General features: G+C 52.1%; 1 protein-coding gene across 2 annotated transcripts in view; it reads left to right on the forward strand.

The window, feature by feature from the left end:
- The first annotated feature begins 402 nt into the window (after positions 1 to 402).
- The window catches only part of LOC105500714 (chromosome unknown open reading frame, human C1orf177), a 32,379-nt gene continuing 19,114 nt past the window's right edge, over positions 403 to 13,667 (forward strand). For both annotated transcript variants that reach the window (XM_011926356.1, XM_011926355.1), the window contains exons 1-9: positions 403 to 554; positions 1,261 to 1,348; positions 1,792 to 1,956; positions 2,155 to 2,277; positions 6,110 to 6,247; positions 6,362 to 6,505; positions 8,140 to 8,301; positions 9,269 to 9,394; positions 11,348 to 11,481. In XM_011926356.1, the coding sequence (XP_011781746.1) occupies positions 451 to 554; positions 1,261 to 1,348; positions 1,792 to 1,956; positions 2,155 to 2,277; positions 6,110 to 6,247; positions 6,362 to 6,505; positions 8,140 to 8,301; positions 9,269 to 9,394; positions 11,348 to 11,481 (1,184 nt within the window). In that variant the 5' untranslated portion in view covers positions 403 to 450. The remainder of the gene's footprint in view (positions 555 to 1,260; positions 1,349 to 1,791; positions 1,957 to 2,154; positions 2,278 to 6,109; positions 6,248 to 6,361; positions 6,506 to 8,139; positions 8,302 to 9,268; positions 9,395 to 11,347; positions 11,482 to 13,667) is intronic.

Raw genomic sequence — 13,667 nt, forward strand, 5'->3', positions numbered from 1 at the left:
CCCTCTGGCTTTCCTTGCCCTTTCCCCCTTACTTCGGCTCCTCTGACTCCCGAAGTGGAGAAGGAGCTGGGATGTCATTTGCCCAAGTCTGCCCTCTCTGTGGGCCTGTTTGCCATCAGCACAAGGTGAACATTAAAAGGTTCTTTCTGAGCCTAGGCAGGCTCCATGCAGGGCTCTGGGATAAAGCCAAAAATCAGAAACACTTCCTCAACAAATGACTGTAAGACCCCACCCACTGGCATCCATATTAAATACAAGAAGGGCCATTATATCTGCGGGGGCCAGGGAAGGACCCTGAAAATGTGTATGCACAAGGGAAAAATCAGCCTGCTACGTGCGCACGCCGGTGGGGGCGCCACGTGGGCGAGGGCGCGGCCCACAGCTCCGGGGCTCATCACAAGGCCCGGGTTACCCTGGCAGCAGCGGAGGCGGTCGGCGCGCGGGCCTGCCATGACGGAAGGCCAGTATGCCGCGGGAGCTCGTGGCTGGAACCGCGCCGGCTCCATGGCCACTAAATGGTTCACCGGGGCACCCTTCGGGGTGCAGAGCCACAGGTGGGGCCCATTTGCGTCCTGGGCTCACGCCCATGGTCCAAGGCAGCTGCTGTCCACCCCGAAGCCACCCTTGGCCTCCGGAGAGAGGGTGTCCACCTACACACCGGACTGAGCCTGGCAGGGAGGGGGACCAGGGGAGGGGGGCCGGCAGTGAGGAGGGGCTGGGCTTTCTCTCCCCCTCATACTTACTGCTCTTTCCTGCCCAGGGTTCTTTTACCTTCTAAGTGAGTTCTTTAAAACCATTTCAAGAGCACCTACTATGTGCCAGGTTTAGAGAGATCACATGGCCTAGTCCATAGGGGGCCACTCAGCTCACAAGTGGTCGGTGGGATTTCAGCCCAGGTGTCTGTCTTCGGTTCATTCATATTCCACTCTGTCTCTTTCTCTAACCTACTATGTTCCAGGCACGGTTCTAGGATCTGTGAGGGGTGGGGGTGAATAAGAAACAAAAGTATGTATATCTGTAAAACGTTGGGTATTGATAAGGACTGTGGAGAAAAATGAAGCTGGGAGGAGGAGCTGACGGGTGGGGTGAGGTGGGAGCGGCCTGGAACATTCGAAGCCACTGCAACTCCACTACTTTTCTTTCATGAGCTTGCTCCAAAGTCACCTTCCGGGGCAGCCAACTCCCCCATGCTCCAGAACTGCCCATGCCAGGGCCGGGTGCCAGGCACGGGGCTCTCAGTGGGCCACCATCCCTCCCTAGGTTTGACATCTCTGCTGTTTATCCCAACCGGAAGAAGTTCAGCACCTTCACTGAGGCCCCATACTCCATGCGTTATTCTACCCAAGTGGTGAGTTTGCACAGCTTCCCTGACTCCTCCCACAGGGCCTGAGCATGGCCCCTTAGAGCTGCCTACTGTGGTGGATGAGCTGAGCTGTAGAAGGGGCGTACCTTCTACCATCTTCCAGCACAGAGCTGGGCCCACCGTGGGGGCTTCCAGTGTGTTTGATAAACGAGGGACTGCACCACTCCCAGCTTGTGCACTGACTACCTCTGGGCTCTTGAAGGTGCTATTATACCTCCCTGCAGTGTGAGGGGGCAGTGATAGAGGATGTCATGATTGCACCTTGAGTGCCAAGCCTGTTGATGCCAGCCTTGGTGCTGAGGGTGGGAACCACAGGGGGGATTGCCTACTCCCTTCCTCCGGGTCAGGGTGGTGGCTTGGTGAGGGCCTGCTCTGTGGGTGGACTGGGCGGGCGTGGCTGTCACAGCTCTGACCACACTCTGACTCAGTCCCACGTAGGCCCGGGGACTTACAGCTCAAAGGAGACCTGCTTCAGCAAGAAGAAGCTGATGAAGGAGGTGGACACAGGCTGGGCCAAGGCCCAGGAAGCTACGCGGCTGACCCAGCTACCCCACTTCCAGTACCAGGCCATCATGAAAGAGAAGCGGCTGCAGGTGAGGCCTCTGGGGCCATGCCGCTCCCTCTCTGGTGCCAGGACTTCCTGTCCACTGCGGCTGCTCCGTGTGGCCTTCAGTGTCCTTCCAAGGCCAGATGGAGATTACCCTTTAAGGAACATCATCACGCCTTGGGCTTCTTCCTGCGTGGACTTTCCCAAGTTTAAGGCTTTCATTTTCTCTCTTCTCTTGGCATAGGAGCAAAAGCTGGGGCCCGGCTCCTACAATCTCAAAGACTTCTTAGAACAGCTGCGGGAGAAACCATGTAGCACCCGGGGGCTGCTCAGCTCTGGGGAGGTTCGCTTCCGAGGACTCATTGGGGTAGGTGTTCTCATCTCTGGAGTCCTGAGCCTGGCATACAATGGGTGCTCAACAAATTCATTCACTTGTATGTCCATCCGACCAGCCAGGAGTAAGGATTAAGCACCTCCTAAGTGGCATACACTGTCCAAGGCCTTGGGGATCTAGCAGTGATGAAGACAAGGTCCCTGTTCTCATGAAGTAGATGTCCTAGCAGTAGAAACAGCAGTACAAAAAAGGAAGTGTAATACATACATAACAGGGCTATGAGCACAAATTAGGGAAGGGACAGGCAGTGATGGGGGTGCAATTGATAGAACGTAGTCAGTGCTCTGGGAGGAGTGACATTTGAGCAAACCTACAGGTCAGAGCAATGGAGACTTGCAATGTCTGGTAGAGCATTCCAGGCATTGGGAGCAGCAGAGGCTAAGGCCTAGAGGTGGGAACATGCTTGTCGAATCAGACCAGCAGGCCGGAGGCCAGTGTGGCCAGAGGGCACTGGCTGAGGGAGAGAGGAGGCAAGCAAGAGGGCAGAGGAGTGAAGGGCTGGGTCATGAGGACCCTGCAGCCAAGGTGGGGACTTGGTGTTATTCTAGGTGCTGCCAGAGGGCAGTGGAGGGCTTTGACAGGAGGAGGACCTGACTTACCTTTTTAGAGGAATACCCTTGTGAGGGCCAGGATTCGGAGGAGGCAATGGTGCTGAGAGGTGGGGGTGGCAGCACCAGGGGAGGATGATCCCATCAGGAGGACACTGAGTGAGGCTGACACTCAGTAAGGGCATGAGGGAGAAGGCAGGAGTCACCCCCCACTGAGGGAGTCAGCGCTGCAGTTTGTTGGCCTCGACCTCTCTGTGCTGGACACTCTGTTATCCTTCTCCCAGCCCCTCACATAGGCCATGCTCTTTCACATGCTTTGCCCCTGCTGTTCCCTCTGCTAGGAATGCCCTTCCTTCCTTGGCAGCCTCTTCTCCTTGGGCACACCTACTCATCCCGCAGCTCTCAGCTTCCAGAAGCTTCCCTCGGCCCCGCTAGGTGGTGTCTCCCTTCCTAGGAGTCTCCACTGTGGTTGTGTGTTTAGCGTCCCTTCCCCACTGGACAGCAGCCCCTGAGGGCAGACCACGTCGGCTTGGTTCCTTCACTGCAGCATTCTGAGGTTCTAGCAGTGCCTGGCACGCAATAAGTATTTGTGGACTGAATAAGTGCATGCATCCTGAGTATCAGGTGCTCCAAAACAATCTGTCTAATTCTTTGCAATCACTCCAGATGAGGCCCTGGAGGCTCAGAGAAGATAAGCAAATTGCCCCAGGATGCACAGCTGCCAAGTGGGCAAGCTGGGATGCAGGCATGGGAATGTCCAACCCCAGAGCCAGGGTCTTTCTCCTACACCTTGCCACTGGGAATGCTTCTATGAAGGCTGGAAATTACTCCTGATACGGTCTGGGGATGAGCAGATGCATCTTCAGGTGCAGAAGCTGTAACTGTAATTTAGGGAGAGGGGATACCTGGAGCATTTGAAAATGTCATTACCATCCAATCTAAAGTAATAATAGTGGACGTGTAGCATAGCACTTACCACGTACTAATTAATTTCATATTTATGACAACCCTATGATTATGTCCATTCTATACAGATGAGAAAAATGGAGTAGAGATTGGTTAAGTAACCTAGCACCCAAGGTCATGAAGCTATCAACTGACAGAAGCAGACTTTTGAATCCCAGGTGTCCAACATCTACCTTGCATTTCATCCACAGGCTTGGCCCCCATAGTTCTTGGACTTTGCTCCTTGTGTCTCTTCGGAGGCCAGGGCCTGGGTGTGGGAACTCAGCCAAGCTGATGGCAGGGGAGCTAGGGGGACAAGCATGACTCTATTTCCTTCCTGCCTTTGCTCTTTTTGAGTGGAGGACCTTCCCACCTTCCCTCATACCTGTCTTTTGGGGATCCTTCTCATTTTTCAAAGTCCAGCCTGAAAAACAAAACAAAACAAAACTTAAAAGCGATGATTCATTCATTTCCACACTCCCCCTCTTCAATTCATCATTCCTGTTTGAATCCCCGAAGCTCAGACAACATAACATTCTAGTTAAAACTATAGACTTTGCCATCAGCCCAAGTGTGGTGCTGACCCTCTGAACCTGAAGGTTTTAAGGAAGAAATGGGATTATCTTGACAAAGTGCCCAGCGCTGGGCTTGCCTCTGGGCTCCAGGAGCAGGGCCATTCTCACCCTTGGTATAACCCTCATCTTCAAAGTCTCCCAGGTCCTGTGGTGCTCACTGCCCACCCACCCCGGTGCTTTCCACAGAGCCTGGCAAACAGTAGAGGCTCAGAAAGGTTATCGATTTTGGAGCTGAAACTCTCATGCTGTCTCTTTCTGGAGGTGGGACCTGAGACATACAGTTTGCCTCTCTGAGACTCAGTTTCCCCATCTGTTAATTGTGGATGGTGCTGACTTGGTCTCCCCCAGTCACTGCCACGACCAAGATGTTAAGGCTTGTGAAGCACCTAACATACCATGCAGGGATCCAGCTATCCTCAGGGGCTTTCTCCAGAACATACATGGGAACCCGAGAAGGAGACATGTAGTCCCATTCCTCTGGGAGCAAACAAATCTGATGCCCTTAGTGACCTGACTCCTCATGCAGAGGTCCCTGCCCTCCCTGCCCCATCCTGCTTCCCCAGGGCCAGGTTCCAGGCTCAGAGGTAGGGCACAGCCAAGCCATCTATGGAGCAGCAGTGACCCCGCGTGGCTAAAAGATGCAGAGCAGCAGAAAGCGTTCTGCCAGGTGGACTGCTCTCTTCACTCGGCCTACAAAATCACCCTTCTGACCCTGGCAGGCCGGCCAGGTCCCAGACGGTCATTCCAACCAGTTCCTAACCTCTCCTCCTGCCCCTCAAGACATTCAGCCACCCCACCCTACCGTGTGTCAGTGTCTACTCTGTGCCAGACACTGTTGCCTGTGAGCCTCCACTACTGCTCATACCTTCACTTCCAAGTTCAGCCTCTTCTCCAGGGCCCTACTGGCCCGTCCATGCTATGTCTCACTGCCACTTCCCTGCATCCCACACTCTGACATGGTGGGATCCTTGCTGCTCTCCAAGCACATGCCATTCCGCCCAACCTCCTTCCCTTGCTTGCAGACAGTATTTAACTTCATCGTCATTACCTAGAAGAAAGTATTCCTATCCCATGGTACCAGTATGGACCATGAGACTCAGAAGGCCCAAGGTCACTCAGCTAGGAGGCAGCAGAGCCAGAATCTGAACCCAGAATGGGAGTCCTTCCCTGTCACAGCGCTGTTCACAGCACATTGAGAAAGCCCGCATGTCACGCAGGGCTGTGGTGCAGGGGTGTGAAGGTTGGAATTGCCGAATCCACTGAAGCAGGCAACTATCTCAGGTGGTAGTGGGAGGAAGACTTCATTCCCAGGAGAGATGACATTTGAGCTGGCTTTGCAGGAGCAGTAGAACTGTCCAAGGCAAAGAGAGCAGGAAGGGCATTCCGGGTGGTGGTTACAGCATGAGCCAATGAGGGAAGAAGGTTGGGCAGAATGGCATGTGCTTGAGAAGCAGCCAGAAGCCCACTATGTTGGCCAAAGTGTGCAATGTAAGGAGGAAGCAGTGAGATATAACTTGGTCAGGCCAGTGGAGCCCCGGGGAAGAGGCTGAACTTGGAGGTGAAGGTGTGAGCAGTGGTGGACGCTCACGGGAAGCAATGCTGTGTGTCGGAGGGCAGGTAGCAAGCGGGCACCCTGAAAATCCCATTCCCTTCTTGGGGATGGCAATCTCAGGTGTTTGTTCCTCAGGCACAAGGAGTGGTTCTGACAGCCTCTATGCCCCCACCCCTGCTCCACAGAACTACTATCCAGGCCCTGGAAATTATGGGGAGAAGGGCAACCCATACACCAAGCTGGAGGAGAATGCCTGGAATCGGTCCCATTCCGAGGGCCTCATGTGCAGGATGAGCAACAAGCCGGACCCCCGGTCTCATCAGGTATCCCCTTGGCTGGCCAGGCCTTGCCTGCCTTCCCGTCCTGCAGGGGCACTCCCAGGGCAGGGGGGGAAGCTGAGCTCTCCTGCAGGCCTCATCACCTCTGCTCTGCTCTAGGGGAGTGGTCTGGGACCCGGCACCTACTCCTTCAAAAGTGGCCTTGAGACATACGTGGCACGATCCGTCGGCACCCGCGGCCCCTATGACACTTTTTCTGGTGATCGGAGCAAGCCACTGCCTTATGGGCACTACTCCATGCAGGTGTGTACGTGGGGTGGTGGAGGGTGTTAGTCCATGCCCCTGCAGGATGACAGGCCTCACTAGTCAGCACCAGGAACACCAGCTTGTGCGCCAGGCTCTACATCGGGCCGTTCCCACACCCCCTCACTTCACCCTCACAGCCAGGGCCAGATCTGGCTTCCCATGTTAGGCAGGGAAACTGAGGCTGGCCACCCAGCTGGAAGGAACAGAGCTGGGATTTGAACCCAAGGACATCTGTCTGACTTCACTGCCAGCTCTCTCCTCTGCACTGGCATGAAGTGCCCAGGAGGTGAAGATGGCCTACAGTGCCAGGGGAGTTTGGTCATGAGGAACCTTGATGGCACAAGGTGGGGGTGCCCTCCTATTTTGGAAACAGCAGGCGTTATAGACCAAGCTGGCTGGATTAGTGCCAGTGCTGTTAACAAAGCAGAGAACAGGAGGCCCAGGAGGGGAAATTGAGGTAGAATTTTATCTTGATGGCCTCCTTTCCCACCCCTGTCAAGTCCCTGTGATGTGATCTCACAGTGCGCTTGCTTTGTGCTCGTGGCCACTGGAATTCAGTTTTGTCTAACTGCCTGTTTGTCTCGTCTCCATTATGCATTCTCTCAGTGGGTATGATTAAGTCAGGTAGTAGGCGAGGTGCAGGGGAAAGCAGCCCTTGCGGAACTTACATTCTAGTGGGACAAGAAACTCAGTCATCAATGAATAAGAAAAAAATTCTCGAGTGTGACAGGCAATGAGTGCTATGGCAGAGCTCAGGAGTGCTTAGGAGGGTGGAGGTTAACGCAGAAGGACCTCAGGACCAGCTGGCAGGTAGCCACTGAGCTCTCAGCCTTCGACCTGGAGGCTCCCTGGAGCCCCCCAGACCTCCCCATGACCAACTATGGCAGGGGTCAAGGGACCCTCCTCAGGCACTGTGGCCAGTGCCCATTCTGACTGGCCAGTGCCCAGGCCATGCTGTTTGCTTTTGTTTGTTAGAATTTTTTTTTTTTTTAAATCAGTTTCAGGTTCACAGTAAAATTGAGTGGAAAGTATAAGGAGTTCCCATGTACCCACTGCCTTCCCCATACCACGCACAGCCTCCCCCACCATCAACATCCCACGGCAGCCTGGTCCGTTTGCTGCAGTTGAAGAACCTACACTGATACATCATTATCACTGCAAGTCCGTGGCATACCTTAGGATTCACTCACGTGGTGGACTTCCTGTGGGTTTCGCCAAATGCGTGACATGCAGCTGCCGTTTTAGTATCATACAAAATAGTTTCACTGCCCCCCAAATCCTCTGTGCTCCTCCAGTCACTCTGGTTTTAAGTACTTAAGACATCGTTCCTGCTTAGAACAGTGCCAGACTCAATACATGTCCAACAAATAAAAGAAAGAAGAAATGGATGAAAAGGAGCTGGGCAGTAGGGTGGGGCAGGTGCATGGTACAAGAGACTAACACCGCCCCAACCCACTGGTTGGGGGAAGACTATTTCCACCAGCCCAGGTCAGGGGGGCCTCAAGGCTGGATGTCTGCACAGCAGGATAGTAAGTGATGCCCCAATGCTTTTCTCTGGTTACGGGGGAGGGTTGAGAAAGGAGCTCTGATTTTCCTGGCATAACAGATTCCTTTTACTCTCCTTTTCTCAGAAAAAAAAGCCCAGGGAACTGATGAATTTCAAGAGCTTCGTAGAAGAACTTAACTCAAGTCACAATAAGAAGCATGGGGTTTTTTCTAAACTTCCCCGCAACCCGAAAATCCCTACAGAGAGGATTTACTGGGCCAGCCTCAGCCAGTGCCCCCGCACACTGGTGAGTTCGATCCTGTGGCTGGCCTTCCTCTCTCGGAGGGCAGCTCTCCTTCCGGGGCTGGGTATGGGGTACTGTGCCTTATTTCATGGGGAATAACTCAGTCTTGGGATCAGGCTGACTTGGTTTCCAATCCTGGTCCTGCACGTTGGGACACATTAGGTGAGACCTTGCTTGGGCCTCGGTTGACACCCCTGTCCTATGAAGATGGTGAAGTGGTTGTGAGAATTAGCTGGGGCCCTGTACTCGGAGCCTACAGCATGGTGCCTGGTACCCAGGAAGCATCCAGCCAGTGCCAACCTTACCCCTGCGCCTCCCTCCTCTGGCCTCAGAGCATTGGAGGATGGGCAACGGAAACTGGAGCAGGGCAGAGTACAGTCTACCCACTGGAGGGCCTGCCTACCTGCTCCACTCAAGGGAGTGGTGTGCTGGGCCCTGGTGTCAAAGCAGTCCTCTGGGGGTCTGAGCAGGCCCCCAAAGCAGGGTCTGCCCCTGCTAGGCATTTTACAGCCCCTCTGAGGTAGGAATTATCATTTGCATTTCACTAAAGGAAACTGAAGCCCAGATCTGGAGAGGGATTTGCCAAGTTCCCCCAGCAAGGGTGAGAAGGGGCTGGGATTGGAACCCAACTCATCTGGCTCCAAGTCTGCTTGGAACTTGGAGTGGTGTGGTGTGGTGTGGTCTCCTTCCTCAGAAATGGGGTCTTCAGCTCTCTGGGCCTCACCAGACAATGAAGACCCTTGGGCACCTAAAAAGAGGCATCAGGCTGTGATGGGTATTTGTTAGAGTGGGTGGCATGGGTCATGAGAGCCCTTTTGCTCAGAGGTAGCTGGGTACCTCCACCGTCCTTGGCTCAAGACCCAGGCTGCTGGATGGATGGAGTCAGCTGGCCAGAGTCCTCACCTGCCCTGGGCCCAGGCTGACACTGCCAGAGCCTCTTCAGATTTCAGCCTGCCTTCCTTACTTGTAGGCCACATCTGGCCCCAGTTTCTGGCTTCCACAAGAGAAGAAATGCAAACCCGTCAACCAGCCCCCGTTCCTGTTGACCTCCAAGGGGTCAGGCGCAAAGGCCTCTCAGATGATTATGGGAAGCTGGGTGAGTGGGTCTGGGGTGAGGGATACGTGGGAACTGTCTCCTGCCTCTACAGCCAACACCAAAGCCTCTTTGTCCCCAGGTAACCGATGCTTTGAGTGAGCCATATGCCTCCCCTTTCTTTTCCCCAAGGGACCTGAGGTCCACTCCCACTGTCTTATTTTCCTAAGGCATTGGTTCTCAAACTTGAACTGATAGTAGCCTCACCTGCAGAACTTGTTAAAGCACAGATGGCTGGGCCCCATGCCAGAGCTTCTGGTACAATAGGCCTGGGTTGGGACATGGGAATTTGCATTTCCAACAAGTTCAGGTGATGGGGATGATGCTATTCCAGGGACCACACTTTGAGAACCAATGAGCTAAGAAACATCCCACTGCAGCCATGCCATTCTCTTATTTTCCCAGAGAAACGCTCCTTCCATTCTCTATGTTTTTCTTGGGCCTCAGGGGCAGCTGGTGAAGCTGGTGCATTTCCTGTCCCTCGCTGAGCAAGGCCCCCTTCTGTCCCCTTCCCTTTCCCACTCTCTTCCTCATCTCCAGAGGCAGCCATCCGCAAGTGTGCAATGTAATCTTTAGTTAGTGTTCTTGTAAACCAGCTAAATTCTTGGCCTTGGGCTTTGACCTCATTCTGTTTCTTGCTCCACCCCTCTTCAGTTTGTAAATGCACCTTTTATTGGAGTCTAATAATCATAGAGAAAGGCGCTGAGTCCTAAGTGCACAGCTCCATGAATTGTTACATCATGGCCGTAACTACCTCCCGGAACATTTAACAGCTCTCATTTCCAGCACCCCAAGAATCCCTGCCGTTCCCACCCCTACCCCCAATTAGATAGCCTGTTGTCCTGACTGACTTCCAGTAGCACAGGTCAGCCACCTCACCTCCTTACCTTCCCACATGGTGGCAAGGTCCTCAGCGTACCCAGACCCCAGTGACCAATTCTTGTGAGGACCGGCTGGTTGTCCCTGAATCCTTCCTTTTTTCACCTCTAGCCTGCACCCCCTGCAGGGGAGAAAGTCTTTACCTGAGAGCCCCCAAGTGAAATGTTTAGACCAGAGCCAGATGACCCTGCTGCTACCACAGAGCCAGCCACTGTGAAGTGGGAAGGGCTGATGTGAGGTCTGGGTTCTGGTGGCTCAGTTGGCCACACCCCACAGGGTGGGAGAGCCCCTCTACTTGTACCCCCGAAACCTGGGCGCCTCATGAAACAGGCTTCTCCTTTGTAGGAGGCAACTTCTGTTTAGCACGGGACTAGCTCCTGGGTTCTAACATCTCCCCAGCCCACCCCTCAGGACTGCTCCGCAGATGGCTGGGTTCTTGTCCTGCCTTTATTCTGCCCTTGCCGTGTTACCTTGGGCAAGTTGCATCTCCTTTCCCAACCTCTTTGTTGGTGCCTCTAAGATCTGTGATCCCGATATCTGGGTGGGATGCTGTATTCCCTTCCTAGAGCTGCCACAAACTAGGTGGCTTAAAGCAACAGAAATATTCTCTGACAGTTCTGGAGGCGAGAAGTCTGAAATCAAGGCGTCTGCAGGTCCGTGCTCCCTCTGAAACCTATTGAGAAGAATCCTTCTTTGCTTCTTTGTAGCTTCTGGTGGTGGCCAGCAATCCTTGATGTTCCTTGGCTTGTAGTCATCACTCCAATCTGTATCCTGGCATGGCTGTCTTCCTGTGTGTCTCTTCTTAAAAGGACACCAGTCACATTGGATGAAGGGCCTACCTTACTGCAGTATGACTTAATCTTAACTAATTATGTCTATAGCAACCTTATTTCCAAATAAGGTCACATTCTGAGGTACTGTGGTTGCTCGGGGTTGGGACCTCAACATATCTTTTTGGGGGACACAATTCAGTTCATAACAGATGGAGTAGGGAAGTGTCCAAGGGGAGGAGAGGAAGCTGAGACACAGTCTCCAAGCCAGGCTTGCTAATGTCCTGCCATCCTCTCCCTGTTGTAGAACCCAGTAGGTGTGGGCCGCTACCTCAACACCTGGCTGATGGAGACAAAGGACAGGCGGCAGCGATACCGGTCCCTATTCCTGGGTGGATCCAAACGCTACCTCTCAGACCTGGCCCGGGACATGCTTATGCAGTGAGTGCAGCTGGAGCTGCAGGCGAAGGGGTGAGGGTGGTGGTGGGTTCTTACTCTGGGGTGGGTTGGTAGCTCCCCATGTTTGGTTCCCATGGGAACACAGCTTCTGCCCCTAATGCCAGCCAAATAGCAGAGGCAGTGGAGGGATGTTCACGTTCAGATCCTGGCTCTGCCACTTACTGGACGTGTGAGGTTGGGCATGCTGCATAAGTTCGCTGAGCCTCATTTCCTTCAGCTGTCAAAAGAGCAGATATTTGAGAAGACCCAAATGAAATGATCTGCTGAAAACCCTTGGTAAGGAAAAGGTACTCAATCAACCCTAAATCTGCCACTTGGAGCCCACACAGTCCGGTCTTGGCTCTCAGTGGCTTCACCACGTGGAATCTGTTTCTTGGTGTTCATAATGGGGGTTGCTAAAACTCATTTCAGGAGGTTGCAAAGCCTAAGAAAGGAAAAGTACATTAAATACTGTGGCAAACTATACAACAACTTGTAAATGTTAGCTGCTGCCATATTTTATTGACCTAAGAGGCCATCAATTGCAATATAATAACAATTTCAGAAATGTTACAATGTTGACAAACATGTGCTTTAGAATCCAGTATTTTTTTTTTTTTTAAATTATGGTGACGACATGAGGACCAGATTCTGAGGACCAGATTTCTCAGAAGAAATCAGCTTTTAAATGTAATTTCAAAAAATATTTTATTTTTTATCAAAGTAGTGCTGTGTCTTCCTCCTTCTCAACTTCCCCGCTTGTTTTGGTGGGTTTCTGAGAAAGGGCTGAGGAAGGTAAGATTTTTGATACAATGTATGCCTGAAAAAGTTTATTTTTTCCTTCTGCATATCTGATCAATAGTTTGGTTGGAAATAAAATTCTAGGTTGGATATAATTTTCCCTCTGAATTTTGCAGGCCTTTCGTAGCCTCCTAGCTTCAAATATGGTTGTTGAGAAGTCTTATGCCATTCTGGTTTTCCGTGCTGTGTATGTGACCTGCATTTTCCTTCCTGGAAGCTTTCAGGATCTTCTCTTCGTACTTCCTGTTCTGATGCGTCTTGGCATGGGTCTGTTTCATCCTTTGTGCTGGGTGCTTAGTGGGTTCCCTCCATCTGGAGACTCAGCACCTTCTATTCTGAGAGAATCTTTTGAGTTTTGTCTTTGACGATTTCCTCTCCTCTGTGTTCTCTCTGCTGCTTTTCAGATATCTCTTTTAGATGAATGTTAGATGCCCTGGTTTGGCACCCTAGTTTTCTTACCTTTTTTTTCTCTCCTTTCTTATTTTCCATCTTACCTTTCTGTTCTACTTACTGGTAAAATTTTCTTGTCCTTATCTACCCTACTATTACTTTAAAAATTTTGGCTATCATATTTTTTAGTTTCCAAGAGTTCTTTTGTTGTGGATTGCTCTTTTCTTTCTTCTTTTAATAGCACCCAGTTCTGTGTCATGTATGCAGTGTGCAGTATGTTCTTTTTTTTTCTTTTAAGATGAGGTCTCACTCTGACTCCCAGCCTGGGGCACAGTGATGCAATCTTGGCTCACTGCAACCTCTGCCTCTCAGGCTCAAGCGATTCTCCTGCCTCAGCCTCCCAAGTAGCTGAGATTACAGGCATGCACCATCATGTCCGGCTAACTTTTGTATTTTTTGTAGAGGCCAGGCTTCGTCATGTTACCCAGGCTGGTCTGGAACTCCTGAGCTCAAGTAATCTGCCCGTCTCAGCCTCCCAAAGTGCTGGGATTACAGGTGTGAGCCACTGTGCCTGGCTGCAGTATGTTCTTTTATCTAAGGATGTTAATTAAGTTTTCCTGAAGTTCTTTTGCCCCCTGTGTTATCTCCAGTTCTTCCAAGTTTCTTTTTTTCTTTTGCTTGTTTGTTCATATTGAAGAGGAAAGCACTAAATAATACTGTGAGTCTGGGTGGGGCCTGTCAGTCGCTGTGAGGGATTGGCAGTGGATCTGGTCTTTCTGCCAGTGTCTCTAGGTGTTTTCTGTGGGACTATTCAGCTTCTCTAGAAAATAATCCTCTGTCCTGGGTGGGGGTAACTGTGGTTGCTGGTGATTAGAGGAAGGAGACAGGGCTGTCTCATACAGTGTATGGACTGCCTTCTACCCCCTCTCTTCTCATTGTGGGACCTGTCTGCCTACATTCCACTGTGCGCCTCCTCCTAGCCCCCTGGAATCTATCCA

The sequence above is a fragment of the Colobus angolensis genome, unplaced genomic scaffold, assembly GCF_000951035.1.
Source record: "Colobus angolensis palliatus isolate OR3802 unplaced genomic scaffold, Cang.pa_1.0 Scaffold68, whole genome shotgun sequence".
Classification (NCBI taxonomy): domain Eukaryota; kingdom Metazoa; phylum Chordata; class Mammalia; order Primates; family Cercopithecidae; genus Colobus; species Colobus angolensis.